Below are 20,953 nucleotides of genomic sequence, written 5' to 3' on the forward strand. Positions count from 1 at the left end.
CAGAGTGGCACTCCTTTCTATCATGTGTTCAGCTAACCTGTGGGCTCGCTAAGCTCTCACCTTCACTTTGTTTCCCCCATTTTTTCCGCTCATTTTTTTTTTTGTCTCATCCGCCAGTTCGTCACTTCACTCTAACCACTCTCCCCACTACAAAGCATCAATGTTATAGCTTTCGATAGTTCCTTTCCTTTGTGTGCTCTGGAATTCATCCCTTTTTGAGCTATTAAAAGAAATCTGTGTATTAATGAAAGCATATTTTGCTGGATAAGTAAAAAAAATTAAAAATAGAGGGCATACCATAAAAAGTTTGTTGCTAATGACACCAGCCTTTTTATTTGGCCTTGGTTTTATTCTTTTTTTTTTCATCTATAACTTTCAGATGAGCTCGTAATCTGCAGATCATTTGCACTCTCACCAAAATGTTCTCATGTATTAATAAAAATAAAAAATAAAAAATGGGGTAATGTGGTTTTCTTCCGAACTGATTACCGGAACAATCAGACACACATGTAGATAAAGTGAAATGAGTTTAAACCAATTAGTTCCCTGTTTTTACTTATTTTCCTATTGCGAAAATCTGCTAAAAGTAAAAATAGCATCCTTGCATAAAGTATACAGCCTCGGCCTCAGTGCCACACTGACAGTTTATACCCTTCAAATGGATGACAGCAAAGTTATTTTTGTCTTTCTGACCACTAACTTGGGCCTTGCAAATGTGACATCCCCTTTTTTTAGTCAGCGGGTATATCCTTTTCCAGTTGCGGTTTTTCAGCATAAACAAGAACATGCTGAGATGTAATTACTTGCTCGGCTAAGAAAAACAATCTAAACTGGCGTGGACTTGAAGACATCTATGGTTGTACCTGCCATTATTAAGCTATCACCATTCATTTTCACACGCAATTTTTTAACTAACGTGGGATTAAGATACAAAACGTTTGGACCACACTCTCTCCCGCTCTTCGGTGTACAGTGCACCCTGTGATAGGATGACGAGTGGGGTTTTTGAGGAGAGAGAAGAGCACGGCATATATTAGAGGTGGGACAAAGCCTCTTTTGTCGTAATGCCTGTCTTAACAGCGTCTTGGCTGTGAGGCAAAGTTCAAGCCAAGGTCTTCGGCTCCTCTTATTCCTTTTGCGTAAGCTCGTGTCTTCCTGCTCGGCCCCTGACAATGGGATAAGTGTTTGTTTCAAGTCAAATCTCGCTGCTCCATAGGTGACTGACATCTATGTGTGTGTGTGTGCATGTGTGTGTCTTCACATGGCCATGTTTGGTTTGCTAACCAGCAGTTTTTTGGTGCCTGTCTCCCCACTCCTCCTCTTCCTTCGCCTCCTCCTCCCCCAGGGAAGCAGGCAGGAGGTGGGAAGCAGAAGCGAAGCCATTGTGAAGGGGAAGCCACTGGCCTCTTCCTGTTATGAGAGGAAATGCATACAAATGTGCTTCCTGTGCGTCCGCCCCCTCTTTTCTCCTCCGTCTTTCCCCTCGTCTTTCTCTCACCCATGTGGCAGAGATTCAGCCTCTCTCCCCTCCTTTCTCTGTGTCCCTCTGCTTTTCCTGGGTGTTTCTCTCCATGTGAGCCAGATCAAATGCAGCAAGCGGAGAAGAAATTATTAAATTTTTATACATTTGTTTGAATTACTTTTTTTTTTGTTTTTTTTTCACCAGTCATTTTCTGGTGATAGCACACCAACTCACAAGCTGACAGAAAAAAAAGAAAGAAAAACAAAAACAAATTAACTCAAATTTGTTCAATAAAAATTTACAAAAGAGAGACTTTAACAGGGCAGCTAATGGTAACGCAGCTGAGTGGTTGCTGGGTTGTCTGTTTGTGTGTGTGCATTAGTCTAAAGCTCTCCTGGGATGGGTTTGTGGAGGAGGATAGGGGTGAGTGAATAAGATGTGTGTTGCAGCGAGTGTACAGTTTACGAATAGTTTAGTTCATGTAAATAAATGCCCAGAGTAGTACTTAATAATTGTTTGTAGATGCTGTGGAAGTGTGGGGATGATTTAGTGTCCTTCACAGGGTCTTTTGAAGGTAGTCGTTGCCGAGATCTCTTCTATAACTGAGTAATCTCTTAGGAGCTTAAGCTTGTTGAAGTAACATTTGGACTTTCTGATACTTGCGAGGTTCCCCTGCACATGCATTCATTCAACCTTTGCAAGGTTCAGGCCAAACTTCCTAATTCTGTCTTTTTCTTTTTTTTTTAATTGAAGAACGAAAATCAGAAAGCATCACGTTGAGACATCACTGAGATTTGAGTTCTGATAAACTCGTTTTTTGCATATTTTATGGGAAGAATTTATGTGTCAGGGTTAGAATTTGAATATGGTTAGACTAGCATGCCAAGACATCTGTAAAGTAATGTGTCCCATTCCAATTGGTTTAGGTCTTTACCTTCAACGATGACCAAAAATAGTCAACGCATTTTTCCTGCGTACTTGTATGTGTGCTTTTATGTGTGTGAAGATAGGTTTCACACTCTCGTTACCAATATACTGTGAAAAGACACAGTTGGGTTCACACTCACACACTCGCACTGTTCCCTTTTACCAGCATGCACGGCACTGTAATGTCATTCTCTCTGTTATTAACATAGTGATGTGACTAACAGCACCCACTGACCAAGGAAACAAAGATTAAACCCACACTGACATATGGGTGGTTTACAAAATGTTTTGTGTTTTAACAGCAAAGACAGAGGACTCATTGAGTAAAAGAAATGTATCAGATTTCAGATCCATCCATTTGCATGTATAGCAAATGTAAATGTTTATGATTTTTTTTTAAAGTGATGATTTGTTCAGTCCATACAAACTTAGAAATAGTAACACAAGGTAAGGTACATTAGTGTTTGGGTTACAAATTAAGCGTATTGTTCTGATCTTTGGTTACGAATATAGCATGTAAGTGTTTAAATATTGCAAAACTTCATCTTTTATCAAGTTTCTTCAAAAGACTGTAAACCAATGACACCTCACATGGATTTAGTTTTAAGTACTTGGAAAACAGGTTCATAGTACCTGTTAACCGCTTCTGTTTGGGCCTAGTGAGATGTTTTAAGCCTGCACAGGAAAGACTGGAGGTGACATAAGCAAATTGGACGTTGATAGGCTAAAAGTATTGCAAGATGACATCATATCATGCCAGGAAGTCACAACAGAGTTATCTTGAAAAGTCAACTATTGAGCTTCAAAACCTGCATTGATACGGTGCAAATCAGTATATCCTCCATGCCTTGTAAGACCTTTGCGGACTTTAAGCATTCACTCTCTTTACTTGCGTGCATTTGTCTTATATTCGTGGATGTATGCACACAGCGTAGTAGTATGTGTTTTAGAGGTAGCATGTTGTACGTGTCAGGTTGAGATAAGGCGCGGGGGGGTGTGATGTGATATTTATGTAGGTGTTATAGTTTGGTCAGTTAAAACTTTTCATAATCGCACCCATTCTCTTCCCTGTGGTGCTGTTGAAGACAGACTATGTGTAAATTATAATATGTGCGAAATGCTTCTGCACGCAGTTCCTCATTTAAAGCATGAGGCTAAAGACAACTTTGATTGAATTCCGCTCTTTGTTTTCTGCATTTTGAGCTGAGAAGCCGAGAATGCGTGTCTCTGAAAAGTACATTGAAGCATTTGTATGAGTGCGGTGAAGCTCGCGGCAGTCCTCACCTTTGAGACCGGCTGATCTGGACCTCTGAGACCCACACCCCTTCCAACTGTGCGTCCCATCTGCACTTTTTTTTTTTTTTTGAAACATTAATGGCCCCAGCAGAGTGAGTGACTGAGTGAGTGGCTGATAACAGAGCTTGGCCGCCAGCTAGCTGTGTCCTGCGTCTGCCCCCGGTGCCCCATGCATCAAAACACCAAGGGAAGACAACACTCTGCTTGTCCTGTCCCTGAAAAGCACGCCTTGACCTTATGTTCTGCAGTCCTGTCATCTTATTTACCTGCACAACTTGTACTTCAGCCTCACTCTTGTAGGGCTTGCAGACCCTCTTTTGGGGTGCTCACTTTTCAGTTGTGAATAAAGAGCGCAGAGTGATTTGAACATGACAATTAATCCTATTGTCACAAGATGCCATTTGATCTTAGACTATAAAAGTGAGGCTTGTTTTTTTTTTGTTTTTTTTGTCACTTTTCAGCATGCCTGTATAAATGTCAGCATGGTATTTAGAGCCCAGGGGAGCGTTTTTCTACACATTTCGTCAGTGAGTCACACGTGTGTGTACCGAGGTATAGAACCTGACACAGTGCTTTGTAAGGAGGTAGCACGCCGCATGTCCGTGTCTTTGGTTTCAGCCTCTGTTGTCTGACGAGATAGTTTGGCATGAGGCGGTGACATCAGTGGAAAACTTTAAGATGGGGTGGGGTGGGGTAATGGGGTGGCAGCGACAGGGTCCAGGATAAGACGGTCCAGTCCTGGTAGAAAGGCAGAGCAAGAGAAAGTCAGGGTGGAGGTTAGGGATGGTTTGATGTTCCGTTCCCCTGGTGCATCCTGGGAGATATTGTTTCAAGAAATTCAAAACTATCTATCAATATCTATTCAAGCCTATCTCCTCTTTCAGTTGTAAAAAGAAAATGTGAAGGGCAAGGCATGATAGGTAAATGCCAAAAAAATATATTCAGGATCTATCACAAGCAAGGCTTTCTTTATAAGGGCCTTATAACTGTATTCGGAGATTGTATTTGTTCTGCATTCATCTGGTATCTTTGGCCCACTTAAGTGCTAGAGTAGAATGGGCAAAAATGCAGTTAATCAACAAACTGAGATTGTTAGTTACCAGCTGGGCATAGTTCTGGCAGAATTTCCTCTTTATTAAAAAAAAACAAAAAAAACTTTGTCAATACAAGTCTCCAATGTAAATAATACACACAGTCACAGAGGAACACAAGAGACAGTTCTATTAAAAAAAAGGGGAGGAAAGAAACATGATGCTGTGTTAAGAGAGGCAAGCTGGCAGTGGAGCATTTTCTCTTTTTTTCCCATTCAACTAAAGAGTGCGCACACATGGCTTGGAAAAGAAACCAGGTGCAGCTCACTGGCATTAACTCACTTTCACTGTTCTAGTTTTGATTCAAACAATAGAGGAATAAGGCTGTTCTATTTTGACAGTGTTGGTCCTTGTGTGCCTGTATTACTAAAGGTACTTGTCTTGGGCTTCACACACATACACACACAGATATATATATATATATATATGAAGGAACAGTAAGAGAGAGGGGAAAGAGACACTTTTTGTGGTTCAAGTTAAGCGCGTTATCACGATCTGTGCGCTGACTAAGTGCTTTAAGTATGGTCGAGGAAGCTATCTGTTATTTATATCACTGCTTGTTATTTGCTATGAGACTCGGTTAATTGGGCAAGACAATAACCGAGCTAGTGTTAATGTCGCTACATGGAAAACGGTTAATCTCAGCTCATTTTTAGATGAAAATAGTGTGTGTTTCTTTTGTGCAGAAGCACACATTCGGACCATCTGAAAAAAAGACAATTTAACTTGACATATGTTCCAGGATGAGACTCTGTGTGCTTTGATGTACAAGCAATAACTGACCTTCTTTACCGTTATCTGACTGAGACAGAGTATTTTCAGTTCCTTAAATGCAAGCCCAGCTTCTTTTTTTCCTTTTTCCTGGTATAGTGGATAGACTGTTACAGTCAGTGGGTGTTAAACCATTAGCAGACTTCACTTTCCTTTAATGCCATTTCCCTGAAAACTCAAAATTTTTAAAGAGGAAAGTTGCGGTGTCAAATTCCTATTTATTCTCTCATTGCAAGCGAAGCGGTTGAGGGTGGGGGATTTTTTTTTTTTTGTCATAATCAAATTCTTATAACAAGTCAGATAAAACAGCCTAGTTTGATTGTAAGTGTGCCACAAAAGTAAACTAAACACAAATCCCTCTTCTCCCTTCTTCTCTTCTTTCACTCAGGTGACATTTACAAAGAGAAAGTTTGGCCTGATGAAGAAGGCGTATGAGCTGAGCGTGCTGTGTGACTGTGAGATTGCCCTGATCATCTTCAACAGCACCAACAAGCTGTTCCAGTATGCCAGCACAGACATGGACAAGGTCCTGCTTAAATACACTGAGTACAATGAGCCCCATGAGAGCAGGACCAACTCTGATATTGTGGAGGTAAGCTATGAGAAAACACAGACGGCACACACACGCGTGCACGCGCACAGACACACAGGAGCGCACGCTCGGGCGCAGACATGGACGCTCATGCAAACGCACAAGCAGACAGATGGTTACAGCATTTGTGACTCATTCAGCAACCCTTACTTCTCTCTTTTAGTCTTCACACCTAACATAGTGTACAAAATAATTGCTCCCATAGTTTGTCACTTTTCCCCAAGGGTTCAGTACCACTATCAATCACTGTTAGAAAAACTTATTTTAAGACTCACAATAAGTCATTAATTTCAAGACAGTGTGTTTATTCAAATTGTTTTCTTGTGTCGCCTGCACTTTGCAGCATAAAAGAAGTAGCCTATCATTGATCTGGGCCTTTTAGACTGTCACCTGTGGTGTGTAATCACCACGCTGTGCCCTTGGTGTCTTGTCACCATTGATGTGCCTGTGAGAGGAGGATGTTGATCGGACTTGCTTTGGACACATGTCGCTAGAGTGGCTCAAGGCGATGTTAAACAGCGCTGTCAGCCACGCCACTAGGCAGGTAGATAAAGCAGGAAATGACGCTAGCACCCTCCTGAATCCTTAAGCTTTCAACGTGAACCTGTTATGCAACATTCACTCTGGAGCTCTGACCTCGTGGGCCACACACAAACATGAATGCAGTCATGTGAAGTTTATCCCTTTCCCCTGCTCTCTCTCTTAATTACGCTCACACTGTGCTTTGCAAATGTAAGTGTGCCTGCCCCACAAAGCAATCCTGAATGGATATTACATATATGTATATATATGAACATTAGAATCCCTGCTCTTTGTCTTTATTGTTACACAGAATCCTTAAATATATAAATCCAGATTTAATTAGACTCATTTTACTACAACATTTGCTAATTCCATACATTTGCCTGCTAACCAGAATTAAAATCCTCTTTATGTTTGATGTTTCCAATTCTACCCACCGACCAACACAATAGCACAAGTAGAATAATATGTATCCCATTTTAATTTTAGAGCAATCTATTGTGACAGTAAATACTACATAAATACTGTTTAGGACTTTGAGGTTAAGAAATGAGTCTGTGTCCATATATAATCCCCTATTTTTAAATCAATTGTTATTGTAGAATACAACTGATTCACAACATATTTTGCTTGCAAATGATCAGTCACCTGGTTATGTTCATGGAAGATACACAAAATAAATAAATAAAAACATTAACATTATGAAGCGGTTGGCCACTCTAACACAGGACAGAACAGTATGAGACTTTTTCCATATGGCTGTTACTGGGCTTCATGCCCATCTAACATCAACTGGTGTTCACATGTACATGTACATATTGCCCACGTTTTCTACATGTCATGTTTGGAGTTAGCCAAAATAAATTATGTGGTAAGAAATGCTGTACTACTGTTGTACATTAAGTGCATTAGGCATTAGCTAATGATGATCTTTGTCAAACACTGTGTGTAACCACAGCTTATTTTTTAATGTTACTAGAAATACTTATCAATTGCCGGAGTTTCATACTCCTTAATTGTATGCCTTTAGTAATTTTTGCATACTTTTATCACCAGTTTGCCTCTCAGCACAGGTGTCCTTTGCTCACCAAGTCTTTCACTCACTCTGTAGTCAGTTTATTATCCTTCCCCAGCTGAACCCATGAAGAGAGTGATGTATAACTAGTGCTTGTGACAAGAGCTCCCTGCTTTGAAGCTCTTTCTCTAACTGTCTCCATTAGAGAGCAGAGGATAGCTAACGTGTAAACAGCCATGTCAGGGGGAGATGGTAAAGAGCCTGGTGGGGGGAGAGTGCTATAAAGCACTACATATAATGTGATCCCTGGAGAACGGAAGCTCTGCCATCTCTGAGAGACTCACAGCAGGAGAAATCGACCTGAAGAGGCCTTTAGCCTGAGCTGCGGTGTGCTAAAGGGATTGGCCACAGGATTGACACTAGCACGTTTAGCGTGGGTGGGAGGGAGGAGGGGGGGGGGGGTGATGGGGGGTACAGAGAGGGAGGGGGAACAAAGGGGAACAGCATGGTCAGATCTTTTCCTACAAGCCATGTGTGCCGACGTCAAAGCTGCAGTAACATGGGTGGCGTGTTGAGTTTTAAGTAAGGAGCAGAGCAGACTTCCTCTTGAGATGGCAGGATGATGAAAAGGAAAAGAGGAGGTTCTTAACAAGATGAGGCGCTGATTTTAAAGTGTAACAAAACAAAGCAAAAAAATAAAATAAAAATCTTAAATATGAAGTCGTATATATGTCAGATTTAATTTCAAATTTGTAGAAAGCTCTTGTCTCTGCCACTATGCTCAAATGCATGCATCTCTCTTCCTCTGTTGCTGCTGTGCCTGAAGGTGTAGTGGGAGGAGAGGCAGAGGTAGGGGAGCGGAGCTCAGAGTGTGGGCGGCTGGCATAGAGGCCCGCTACATTAGCAATAAAGCTCTATGTAATTAGCATGTCTTTGGTTGATAATTAGCGTTGTTGAGAGAGTGGCACTGAGTACGTTGCACAGCCTCTCTAGCAACAGCATGTTTACAAGAGGCTGGAGGGCTTTTCTCTCTACCTCTCTCACTCTAGTCTGCCTTTCTCTTCTGTATCTATTTTCTCATTGGAGTCGCTAAGCTATTCTTTTTTTTTTCATTATTATTATTATATAGAATTTATGTTTGGGTCAGTGGGTTTATTTATTTGAAAGACAGAAATAGGAAATAGAAAAAAGAAAGAGAGGAGTAGTAAAGAAGGTCTGATGACTCACCGCAAAACCGTTTCATCTAGGAACAACACTTGTTCAAATATATGAGAAAGCAAAAGAACAATAAACCAAAGCTAACCCTCCTGTGAGAGAAGTGGTGAAACAAAAGAGACATCACTAATGGAAATTATGTTCACAGTGCACAGTGTCTTTTATTCTGTCTTTCTCCCATCACCCCCAATCTGCTCCTCCCTCCCTGGCTCTGACAGAGGTTTCTTCCTGTTAAAAGGGAGTTTTTCCTTCCCACTGTCACCAAGTGCTTGCTCAAAGGGTTTCTTAGACTGTTTGGGCCTTGCTTTCTATTATTGTAGTCTTTATCTTATAATATAAAGGCGACTTGAGGCGACTGGCGCTATATAAATAAAATTGAATGAACTGAAAGACATATACTAATCAATAGAGTAGCAATTAGAAACAAAGTGAGGATTTTTTTTTTAAGTTAGTCTTATACACTCTTCAATTTAATCCTATTTCATGTAGGACCTGTTAGCCCACTCAGACTCCAGTGACTGGATTAAATAAAAACATAATATGTAGCTCTTCCATAAAAATACGGAGAAGTCCACTTAATTAATGCTAAGTGTTCAAAAACACATCCAAGCTGATCTCTCTCTAGTAGCTCGATGAAAGCAAACACAGAGGCAGACCCTCCATCATTTGATGTCCGTGCAGGTTCCAAGTGTGCCGTCCTGGCAGGTCTACAGCACACTCTGAGTCTGGCTCCGGATAAAACAGTCAAACATGCAGATAGATTTCCTATACTCTCTGTCTGCCAGGCCAGTTTCCTGTACATGTGAACAGCATTAGAGGAGAAATGGTAAGCTGTGTTGGGAAATGACAATAGAATAGATTCATCACTCGCTTTTTCGCTGGTTTTATTCATGCTTAAGAACAATCACTTTGAGCCGTTACTGGTGATTTATATTCCGGTATGGGGGTTGTTAATTGCAATAGCACATGAAAGAGTCCTTTCTTCCCCTCCTGATGATTGCAGATCTATCCCAAACCTAAGAAGCATTGGCTGGGTCTTGCTGTGATCGAACAGCCCCAAATCCAACAACGCACTTCGGCTTTGCCAAATCCCTCTTCTACAATGTGCTTGTTTTCCCCCGCTGTTGAAACAAAGAACACAGGTTTTTGAAACAACTGAAGGGTTAGTGAGTGTGTGGTGATCTGAAGATATATCACCTCAACACCTAAAAAAAGAACCCAAAAAAACCTGCAAATGAAAAAGTGTTTGTGTGCCTCTATGCACACTTATAGCATATATGTGCTTAAACACACAAAAACACAGTAATGTGTTTGCTGTGTAGGTGTGCTCTCACAGTGGCCTCACTGCATGGGTGTATGTGTGTGTACATACACAGTGACAATTGGCTCAAACCCTGCAGCACTAATGGCATTGTGATGACCTCAGCCAGGGTCACACGCTCCGATGCCATTGGCTCAAGTATCACATGGAATAGCACATGGCTCTTGGTACTGAAGTGACCTGCATGCTTGCCTACCTGCCAGAGGATGGCCACTGGCCAATCCCATTTCCAGCAGATTAACCTAATCTGAAAGTTCAGCTCACCCTGTAATCTTAAACAGCAGCAGCAGGGATCTGACTCCCTGCCTATCCTCAACTCTTTTTTTTTCACTTTCCCTCCCTCTGTCCTTACCCAGAAAAAAAGCTATTGAATGAGAGGGGGACGGGAGGGACAGAGGGATGGATGAGTGTGAGAAGGAGGGAGGGAAAGAGGGATGGCAGGAGGAAGGCTGGTAATTATTTCCAAAGGTCATTCTGTTAATGACTACCTGCTTGGCTAATGAGATTCAGCAAAGCTCCCTCACCATGTTTCACCCTGCGTATGTTTCACCCGTGTGCCGAGATGTGCGAGAAGCACAGGTGTGATTTCAGCCCAGTGACAGTACACTTGAGGGAGGGAGAGTGTGAGAGAGGGGGTGGTGTGTGCTGCTGGAGGGGTGTAAATGAAGAAACATAAAGAGAAAGTACATCAAGCAGGTATATGCATTCCAGCTCAACGCTCAGCCATTTGGAAAGAACATCACATTACCATACATTCTAAGCACTGCTTAGCCGATTCGCCATCTCCTCAAAAAATGACTTACTTTCTCAAGTTCTCCAAGCCAACCAGACCTGAGCTCCCTCTCTGAAGTGCTAGTATGCTCGTGTTCTGCCTCGCTCTTATGAAAATATTTTCCAGCTATTCTGCGTGCTTATTTGGTTTCTAAACAGCAACGAGAACATTAGCCTTGAGCGGTTTTTCGATGCTGATCGGCTCACTGAATGGCTTCTTCTCATAGCGCTTAAAACTGTATTAATTGCTCCAACAAGAATGCAATTTATACCCTATTGCTTTTGCGTTGGTCGCCTCCAAGAGAAATAAGGCCGTCGTATCATATCTTGTGCTTTGGTTGTCCACGGTAATTGAGTGTGCAGTCATTTTGTGTTTTTTGGAAGAGGTTGCATGTGGTGTGACATGGGAAGGGGTTGTCGGCACGAGGCCTCGGTGTTTACCGGGGATGAAGCGATTGACAGCAAGGCTTGTTTGTCCTGATGAGCTAAGGATTAAGTTCTGAAACTGCTTTGAGGGACTAAGTAAATTAACCTTGTGACACTGACGAGCTCGTAGTAAAGCGGTTTGTTAAAACAAAGGCTCCCAATGACAGACTGTTTACATGCTGTAGCAGGTTGTCAAAAATTCCTTGTATGTGGGGTTGAGTGCATGTTAATTAACGTTGAAAAGCAGGAAAGAGAAATTGTACCACTTTCAATACTGCTTCACACATCTCTATCATCAGTGCATAATTCATATTTACAGTGTTAGCAACAATTCATCTATTAATTTACAAGAATACTGGACTAGTGTAATAGCCTGTTGCCAGATGTCTCTGGCCTCCTTTGAAATCAACAAAACACATTGCCTCTTTATTCATTCAGTTACGCAAGACGTTTTTTCAACCCGAAGCTTGAGATACAAAAAAATATTGATCATTAAATGTACGTACTTTCAGCTACTCCACTCCTCTAAAATGTATCGAGCTCACCACTTAAAGCAACAGCCTAAAAACAACCCACCATTTTCTTTAAAATACCCATTTCTTAATAAATTCCTCAAAAAGTAGTTGCTTTCTAAAAATAGTCTACGGTGAAACTAAATATAGACGTCTAGCTGGCGGTTCTTGCTGTGAAAGAATAGAAGAATAAGACTGTCTCTGTCCCCCCCCCCCACCCCCCCCACCCCCCACCCTTGTGTTTTAAACAAGGCTGGGTGGGGGTTGTTTCTGAAACAGAGGAGTGAGTAAGCAAAGTGTCAGGATATTCATCCAGTTTCTCTCTCTCTCTCTGTTCTTGTTGATCAGTTATGAAGAGTTGCCCTCGGCGACCACATTCATAAGACCACTGGTTTGAGACCCTGAACTGCCTACAAACATTTGGTCCTTTGAATGAAATAGTCTTTTTTTTTGTTTTGTTTTTTAGTGCAATTCTCTTGTTGATCCACCGCCTCATTCCACCAAACAGAGCCTTCCTGTCTGCTTTTCAAAAACTTTTCCATTACAGAAAAAGGAAATTAATTTCTCTGAATTGCTATCATATGTTTGGGCCGATCTGAGTACGTTTTGATCAGCAGATCTGCTTTACATACAATTGATCAGCCCGGAGAACCCATATGTCTGTGGCTTCCACCCTGCATCAAGGCACAAAGAGAACAAATTCATGCCCACCCACCCCTTTTTTGAAAAAGTGGTTAAGAACAAGATTTCAGATAATACAGCATATGTGATCCACAGGCGTGGCACTTTATTCCACATCACATGCCCGCTGACCAGAAAAGCAAAAGCTAAGGCAAGAAACTATATTTCTTAGATCGCTGTCAGAGGTGTTTTTTTAAGGTCAATACTGAAACGGAAGTCTGAAGTACTCACACAACAACAAAAGGTTTTTAAAAATAGACTGTTTGAAATGTGCCAATATGTGGTCCCCGTGGTGAGGAGCAGTGAAAAAGGCAGGCCACTTCTGAGGCCACGCTGCCAAAAGGCAAGACTTTTCCACTACACACAGCCCAAAACAATTCACGCCAGCCATTAGGATGAAATGATGCCTTGTTCTTTGAAACTATTTGTGGAAAATTCAGAATAAAGATCTATTTTTACATATGGCATTCCCTTCCCTGCCTAGAGCTTCCTCTTGGCCCTACCTCCTCCACCCCCACCATGGTTACTGCTTTGGGCAGGGTGTGGAAACTCAAGGTCACTATAGAGGTCAGCCGGCTGGTCATTGTTACTGAAGGCCTCCCCCCGGCTCCCTTTTCCTGCTTTGGCACCACGCGATAAGAGACAGAGAGACAAAAGACGATAAGTGACGATTTGTAGTGGTTGTCTTTTTTTGTTGTTGTTGTTGTTGTTGCTAAAGGGTTGGGGGTTAGGTGGAGTTTCAAGAAATGAAAAAGAGGTTGGGCGAAGGAGGCTTGAGGTTTGTTACCTGATGCTAATTTAAAAGTATGTTCATTTTTGATATGATTCATGGTGTAGTACAGTCACATGATGACTGTGGCATAAACAGGCCACGTGCAATTTCACTGTACAAAGTATGCAAAGCTAAATACGCGTGGAAAACGCACAATTTAACCATTGCGAATCGATTTCTACATTGCACCAGAAATACATATAGACCTGCACTCATTTCTCTCATTTGAATAGAGAAGCGTTATTCAACTGCAGTGTAGATGGGGATGAAAGATGGCTAGGTTAACAGCGCAGACATAAGTGCCCTCTTTATCCAGTTTCACTGAGCTGGCATTGTGTCTCATTATGTCTATCTGGCTAATTATACAGTGTGGTGACAAGTCTGAATGACCACTTTGTTCCCAGGGCCGGGATGCTGCTGTAACAAACAGTGTTGGATTCTGACATGTGCTTAGTGTGTGTCTCTTCCATATGGGAAACACTGCACCATCTGGTATTCTGATGTGTACTGGCTAGCTAAGGTTGTGTGTCTGTGAGTGGGCTCTCGTCTGCAGTGGGCTCTTCTTAATAGTGATTTTAGCACATGCACCATCAAAGTGGCACAGTTTGGAGAAATGTGGAGGAACCTTGTTGCACACAGTGCCCTTTCCCTCTGTCTTCTTTTCTGCCTCTCTCACTTGCCTTAACACTTTCTCTCTGTTTGTTGCTATATATCTCACTCCCTTTTGTAATGTTGAGTAAACTCTGTAGTCTCTAGAAAGCTAATAATCACATGTTTAGGCGGTGTTATTACAGAATTTACCACCAGGGATGATGGATCCCAGGTGCCAACGTCTGATTACTTATTACAGTGCAGCAGGGCAGCAGGGGTAAGGGGCATCAAAGCTGCTAAAGCACTGAAAGGCCAATGATGCGATAGTTTCTTAAACAGTGAATAAGGATACAGAGATAATGACTTTAAAAAAAGAAGCAGGTGGGGACATTAGATGGGACATTAGGGATTAGAGGTCCTATTCCTCAGATTGGTAACCTACAAAATAAACTATCTCCCCCAAATCGCTCACACACATACACACTCCATGTAGCCATCATCCATGGGCATGCCCCTCGACATGGTCCTGGCATGTTCAAACCACGCTTCATGAAACTGTGGCCCTCTTGCCTTTGGTCTGCCATCTGCTTCCAATAAACTAAGCCAGCCTGATCCCTCTGATGTTCCCTCCACTCTGAAAGGCAGACAGAAAGGACGGGCGAGCGAGAGAGACAGCGAGCGAGGAAGAAAGACAAAAATGGGAGCAAGTTAGATTGAGGCAAACGAACCCAAAAAAAGAAGAAGAAAAAAACGAAAGAAAGAGGAAAAAACTTAGAAGAAGAAACAAAATAAGAAGAATAAGATCACATCTCAGACATGCTATTACCTCTTCCCTGCCGCCAGGAAGACCACCCTGCTGGTGCTTATTGTGAATTGGCGCTGAGAGGTCTTAATCCACAGTAGGTCCACTTCATGACTACCTCCATCTTATTTTTGATAAGAAAGACAATGTTTCTATTTGTCTGTGCACCCCTATGGACACAAAACCCCTTTGCTTCTCACCAATGTGACAAGAGATGGTTTTCTAAATAGATACACACCCCAGCCTACATTGACTCCTCACACTTTGCAAAGTACGATATATACAGTCTGCTTACTGAGAATGTTTGATAGCTGGAATAAAGTAAAGCCATTTTTAATAGTGCAACATGGCAAGCTTGGAGCCTTCTAGACAAAAGATTTCATTTGAGTGCCGTTTTATTTTAGTTTAACAGCACAGCAATCATGATTAACCATAAGTGGCGCTGTTACTGATGTTTTTATGTTGCACTTGTCTATCACAGACTTGTTTCCCACCCACTGCTGAAATATGCCACAAACCCCATAAACTGGGTCCATTTATGGTGGGAAACATTCCCGCTATTATATATTATTTTCTTTCTGGGTTTAGCTTGCCGTAGTGCATGTGCGTTGAAGATCACACAGTGTTGACAGAGATATAAATGACCTGTAATACACTGGCTGTTTGGCGGAGCGCCTTTGCGCCGATGCTCCCTGTTATTGGGTTGAAGACACTGAGGAACATTCACTGGCCTGACCGTCGCCAATAGCTATAAACACAATATTGAATGTGTCGTAGCCTTCAGCCACTGCCAGCATAACTACAGAGGGAAAATGGTCAACAATGGATCTCTTTCCAAACACAAATCCTCAACTGCCCAGAGTCTATCAGAAATAAAGATGTACCCGTCAAGTCAACAGTGTTTGACTGAGCTTCTGTCGAGATGTGGTGGTTTTGCAGAAAATTAGGGGACTAGCGCAGAGGTGGTGAGACAGAGACAGACTGAGCAACAGACTGAGACAGAAATATGGGGGCAGAAAGACGGATTGAGGGATAGAGAGGGTGAGCAGGGTGGCAGAATGCCGAGCAGACGGATCCTGGTATGGCAGGAGCTCTGGGCAGGCGTCAGCTGTCCCTAGCAGACTCCCTGGGGCCACCCGGGATTCACACCCAAATACTCTCCGCTGTTTTTCTCAGGAGCTAAATGAAGTTATCGCTCACACCCCCAACCTATGAAGTGAATATAGAGCAAGCGTTTTCCTGCAATTAAAACATTAGGGAACGGCAAGCGTGTTAGAATGTGAATCAGTTTCTTTGTAGCTCAAGCTGGCCTCGGTCTCAGCTCAGGTTACCTCCGTTAGGTTTTTACAGCGGCATCCTGCCGTTCCTCTTACACCAGCCCCAGTCTAGGCTAGCTTAGCTGAGGGTGTGAAAACTGAAGGGTACCAATGAGACGGGCGTCTCAAGTATGTAGGACACCTTGTCTATGCTGTGCCTGCCTCACACAGGCCCTGTGAGTCAAGTCATGAGGGAGCATCATGAAGAAGGAGTTTAATTAGGAGCAAGCCTCCAAAGGGGCCAGAGAGAGAAACACAGAGCCAAGCAAGAAGACACAGCTTTTTTGCTGTCTTTGCTCCTCGCCATACTTTATATCCCACCTTCCTCTTTCTCACATTTACAGCACGAACTCTCTATAGCATTCTGCATGACTCTTTACATCGCTGTAGCATTTTGCTGTCTTCTAACCTCCTTCCTCTCACACTTTCTCCTCATAATCTGGTGTCCCTGTTTGGCCATTTCTTTCTTGTGATTCACAACACGGCAGCAGAGGGTAATATTTCATGTGAAAAAAATGTCAGTCATCGCAAACCGGGGTAATAAAAACGCTATAAACTTAAATAATGCTCATTTATGCCAGCAGCCAAAAGATTAGCTTCTTTTTTAAGAATACAGAAAGAAAATGAAGTTACTTAGAATATTGAATAATTTTAATTTAGGCATGAGAATGTGGGGGAATTCTTTGTGTCCATAAAATTATTGCCACAAGTGAACTGCACCAAAGTGTTTTTGTTTAATCCTCATCCTATTACCGTATTCCCCAAAGACTCCCTTTTCATGCCAAGTCTTCATTCCTGTACTCCTGTTTCTCTCAATATTACAACAGCAACCTTTTTTTTCACTGATCATTATTCTCCCCATTATTTTGAAATATAAGTCTTGGATGTGCCTTATATAATGGTGATGTTACTGTATAACAGACTGAAAGTTTGGAGCAGCACTCAGTGGCATATTCAAGGAGCAGATAAAGCAATGGGCTATTAGAGGAGGGTAAAACACATAGGATGGCTTGAAAGTAGGGCAGCAGGATGGTGAGGTGGAAGGCTGAAGAGGGAGAAGTCCTTCTAAGGCTACATGAGCTCTTCAGCAGTTCTGATTGGTTGCTGGGTTGTATGCTAGGCCTTTGGCAACAGGTGTGATGCCTTTAAACAGGTGGGCATAACTGAGATGAATGGCATAACATCTTTGTACTGCACCCTAAATAAACCGAGGCCGGCTGGAAAGCTAAGCCTGGGTCAGTCATGCAATACTCACACCCTGGCTAAATGCACCTCCATAAACACACAGGGCAACTATTGCCCCACTACTGCTACACCGCCAGCTCAATTACCCCATATGGGTGTCACCTTTAACTCGGCCCCCGTTCTCCTCTCCCAGCAATGCTCCACGGCTATTCTTCCAAGAATGGAAGTAACTCTCTCATGGACTCATGTGCTGGTGGCAGTAGGTGGAAATCTATGCAAGTAGGAAGAAAAGTTGTTTTGATTTTTCTTCTTTTTTTTTTTGTTTGTTGTTTTTTTTTCCTTGCATGCATTCTCATGTGAGCGGAAAAAGGCCAGTGGTTCAGCTCTTGTCAGTTCAATATGATACATCGCCAAGGCCAGATTGGAACTACGCAAAAGAAATAGCAAAGTTTTACATCTCACGCCTTTGCCAAAAAAGACAGCATGCTAAACCTCTGTGCCCCTTTTGTTCTCTTGACTCATCCTCCTCAGATAGAGCAAGAGTGCCTGATTCACTGTAGGTCTATTGGAAGTCAGATCTCCTGCATCGCCTAGCGTGATTTGTTTGGTGTGATTTCCTGAAGACTGTCAAAGATGTGAGAGATGCTTTCAAATTCAGAATTCCAGATTTCCACTCCAGGGGCCAAGTGAGGATTCAGAGAGAGAAAAAGGAGAGCCAGCAAATGTTGACACACTTACAGTAGCTGCCTCGCCACGAGACGCCTCAGGAATCAAACAGTTATCACACAACACACAAAAGAAGCCCTCTAAGTTCACTAAAACCACACTCAAAACAGGCCTTTGTTGTGCTGACATGAGAGATGACTGGATTTTTATTTGTTTTCTAAGCAGGCAGATCGCTCCTTGTCACTTCTGCTGCTGGTTGTGATGGAGTAGCTAGCACTCGTATCTCTTCTGTGAGTGAGTACTGACAGAGACAAACAAATGAGAGGAAGAAGTTCACCGAGATTAACTTATCTTAGCATCTATCTTCCTCCTTTCTCCTGCTCAGTCGCTCTTTCTTTTTTCTTGACTAACACCCACTCTCACACACCCACACATGCACACACACACACACAGACTCATTCCCCTCTTTCCCCACCCACACACACACACACACACACACTATACAACATATACAGAGAAGCGCACACTCTCACACACTTGATCAGCATCAAATACAAGGTGTGCTAAAGTAAATTTAATTACGTCTGTCTGATATGGAGCTTCAGATGAAAGTAGGAGAGCGCAGTGTGAAGCGATGACTGCACAGACAGGAGCAGGCCCGTGATATTCCTCCCGTAGACTAATCTCCCTTTATTAAAGCCAGGAGGAGAGAGGCAAGGGGGAGAGGGGGGGGGGGCATGTGGTGGAGAGGAGAAGGAGGAGGAGGAGGAGGTGGTGTCTTTGATGAGATCTCACTAACTGTCAGCTACTGTACTTTTCTTCTCTGCCGCTCGGTCTTTGTCTCTCTCACTTTTGCGAGGCAAATGAACACAGCACCTATCGTTACATGCCCACTTGCTCAAGCAAACATACCCTCGTGCTATCACACACAGTAATGCGCTCTGAAACTTATCCCTGTTGTTAAGGTTGTCAACAATATCTAAAAAAGGACAGAGACAGCTACAGATACAGCCCCCCCCCCCCCCCGCGCCAACCACCACCACCACCACCACCTCTCGTTTTCTTATTTATTCCAATGCTCTCTTTGTCTGTCTCTCTCCTCCAGTGAGAGGGAGTGGTGATCGAGTGGAGAGTGTGCGTGCGCTTTTTTCCCCTTCTTCTTTCAGCGTGCTATTTTCTGTCCACTCTAATGGGGGCAGGTGGCCATCAGGTGGCCAGAACAGAAACTGCCACATTTAATAGCACATACACCACACTCGTAAACTTGTGCACCTCGGCTGTATTTTAATTCTATTTCACGGCCCGCTGATAATTATGGTTGTAAAATATGTTTTACTTTTATGACTGTTCCCTTTTCTGTGCAATTATGAGGTTTTAAGGTCCCCCCTTGATTTGTCATTCTGTTATGTCTTGTTATTGAATGTGATTGAATCATTTGTGCCTTTTTTTTCTGTGTTTAGCGGCATGTTTACTTGTTCATAAAAATAGGCCGTGTGTCCTCACCCCATACCATCTTGTTAGAGTTCATACCGTGAGCGTTTTTTTTTTGTTAAAGCTTTTTTAAAAATTAAGATAATTTGTAGCAAAGATCTCATTACCCTACGCAGTAAGCCAGATTTGTTCTTTGTTTTTTAATTTGATATAAAACCACATCGGTTTAAGAACTTTTCAAAAGTGTTTCTTTTTTTTCAAGATGTCCTTTAATCAGACTTACATTCGAAAATGAACCTCCTCACACTTCATTACCATTATGTCCCTCCGAAGCTGTTCACCTGGGTTTCTCTTCCCTACCCCCAAAGCCCTTCAACTATGTTGTGCAACTGCTCTGTTTGCAGACATTGAGAAAGAAGGGCCTAAACGGCTGTGACAGCCCAGATCCCGACGCAGATGACTCGGTTGGCCACAGCCCCGAGTCTGAGGACAAGTACAGGAAAATAAACGAGGACATTGATCTGATGATCAGCAGACAGAGACTGTGTGTAAGTACTTCTTGTTAAACCCAGAGCCTTCTTCTCACCTTTTCTTTCCTCTCTCTCCCTCCCCCCACATGCTTTCTGTTGCTTCATCCCTGTCATCGTCATCTGTTCCTACCGTCCATCTCTCCGTCCCTTCATGTGTGTGTCTCCCCTCCATCCTTCTCTGTGGTTGTGGGACCTGGCAGGCATTGAGCAAGAAGGAGAACAAAGGTGGCGAGAGCCCGGAGCTCGAGTCTGCGCTCATCCTCACCCCGCACACTGAGGAGAAATACAAACAGATTAACGAAGAGTTTGATCACATGATTAAAACTCATAAGATACCTGTAAGTACTGGGTTATAATCAGCAGGCTGACAAAATGCTGACTGGCAAGTAACTGTTGCGCTAACCCAGCTAACCACCATTGTTTGGAAGCAGACTAATTACACAAAGTGAGAGTGAGAGTAAGATCGGGGTAAAATTGCACTCTGCAAAATTACAGATCTTTGAATTTTCCTGTTTACAGTAGAGGAATGGTCCTTTAATTTGACATGTCTGCAACCATAACTAGTAGGCACGTTTGCTGATTTAACAGCATAGTTTCTTTTATGACAAATTTTAACCTCACCCGGTTCCCACCTTGAACCCGCTCTACCCATAATGCCTTGCCTGGCTCTCAGGAGAGGTGTGGTCTGCATGCGCTTTTCCTTTTCCTGCACCAAAACCCAGTGGTCTGTGACCTGCAACAACAGGGACAGACAGTGTTGGCAGTGAAACAGCTGCAGGCATTCGAACACTCTTAATAAGCCCGTCTTCCTAACTCAAAAAACTTGCTTATCTCTCCTCAGGCAAACGCCTTTGTAGCTTTGTATATGCCTAGATGTGTTATCTGCTGGATTTATATTATGTAGTGTCAACTTTACAGAAGACTTTAACCTATAGCTAGTTGCCAGGAACTACAAAATTGAGGCCTTCTTTCTATGTAAACTGAGCTTGCCACTCATTCAGAGAGCACATTATAGAATGGTTAGCGCTTCGGCCATACGGAGCAAAGAGATAATTCCA

At 42.7% G+C, this 20,953-nt stretch overlaps 1 protein-coding gene across 9 annotated transcripts in view; it reads left to right on the forward strand.

Moving 5' to 3' along the window:
- mef2cb (myocyte enhancer factor 2cb) overlaps positions 1–20,953 on the forward strand; it is a 69,513-nt gene that overhangs the window by 35,118 nt on the left and 13,442 nt on the right. For 4 of the 9 annotated variants that reach the window (XM_085425292.1, XM_085425291.1, XM_085425289.1 and 1 more), the window contains 3 exons: positions 5,936–6,139; positions 19,770–19,913; positions 20,096–20,233. In XM_085425292.1, coding sequence (XP_085281418.1) covers positions 5,936–6,139; positions 19,770–19,913; positions 20,096–20,233 — 486 coding nt within the window. The remainder of the gene's footprint in view (positions 1–5,935; positions 6,140–19,769; positions 19,914–20,095; positions 20,234–20,953) is intronic. The other 5 variants (XM_085425297.1, XM_085425293.1, XM_085425294.1 and 2 more) reach the window with 2 other exon arrangements.

Source organism: Rhamphochromis longiceps, linkage group LG12, assembly GCF_057381845.1.
Source record: "Rhamphochromis longiceps isolate RC_006_pf linkage group LG12, R_longiceps_female_GT1.1, whole genome shotgun sequence".
NCBI lineage: Eukaryota > Metazoa > Chordata > Actinopteri > Cichliformes > Cichlidae > Rhamphochromis > Rhamphochromis longiceps.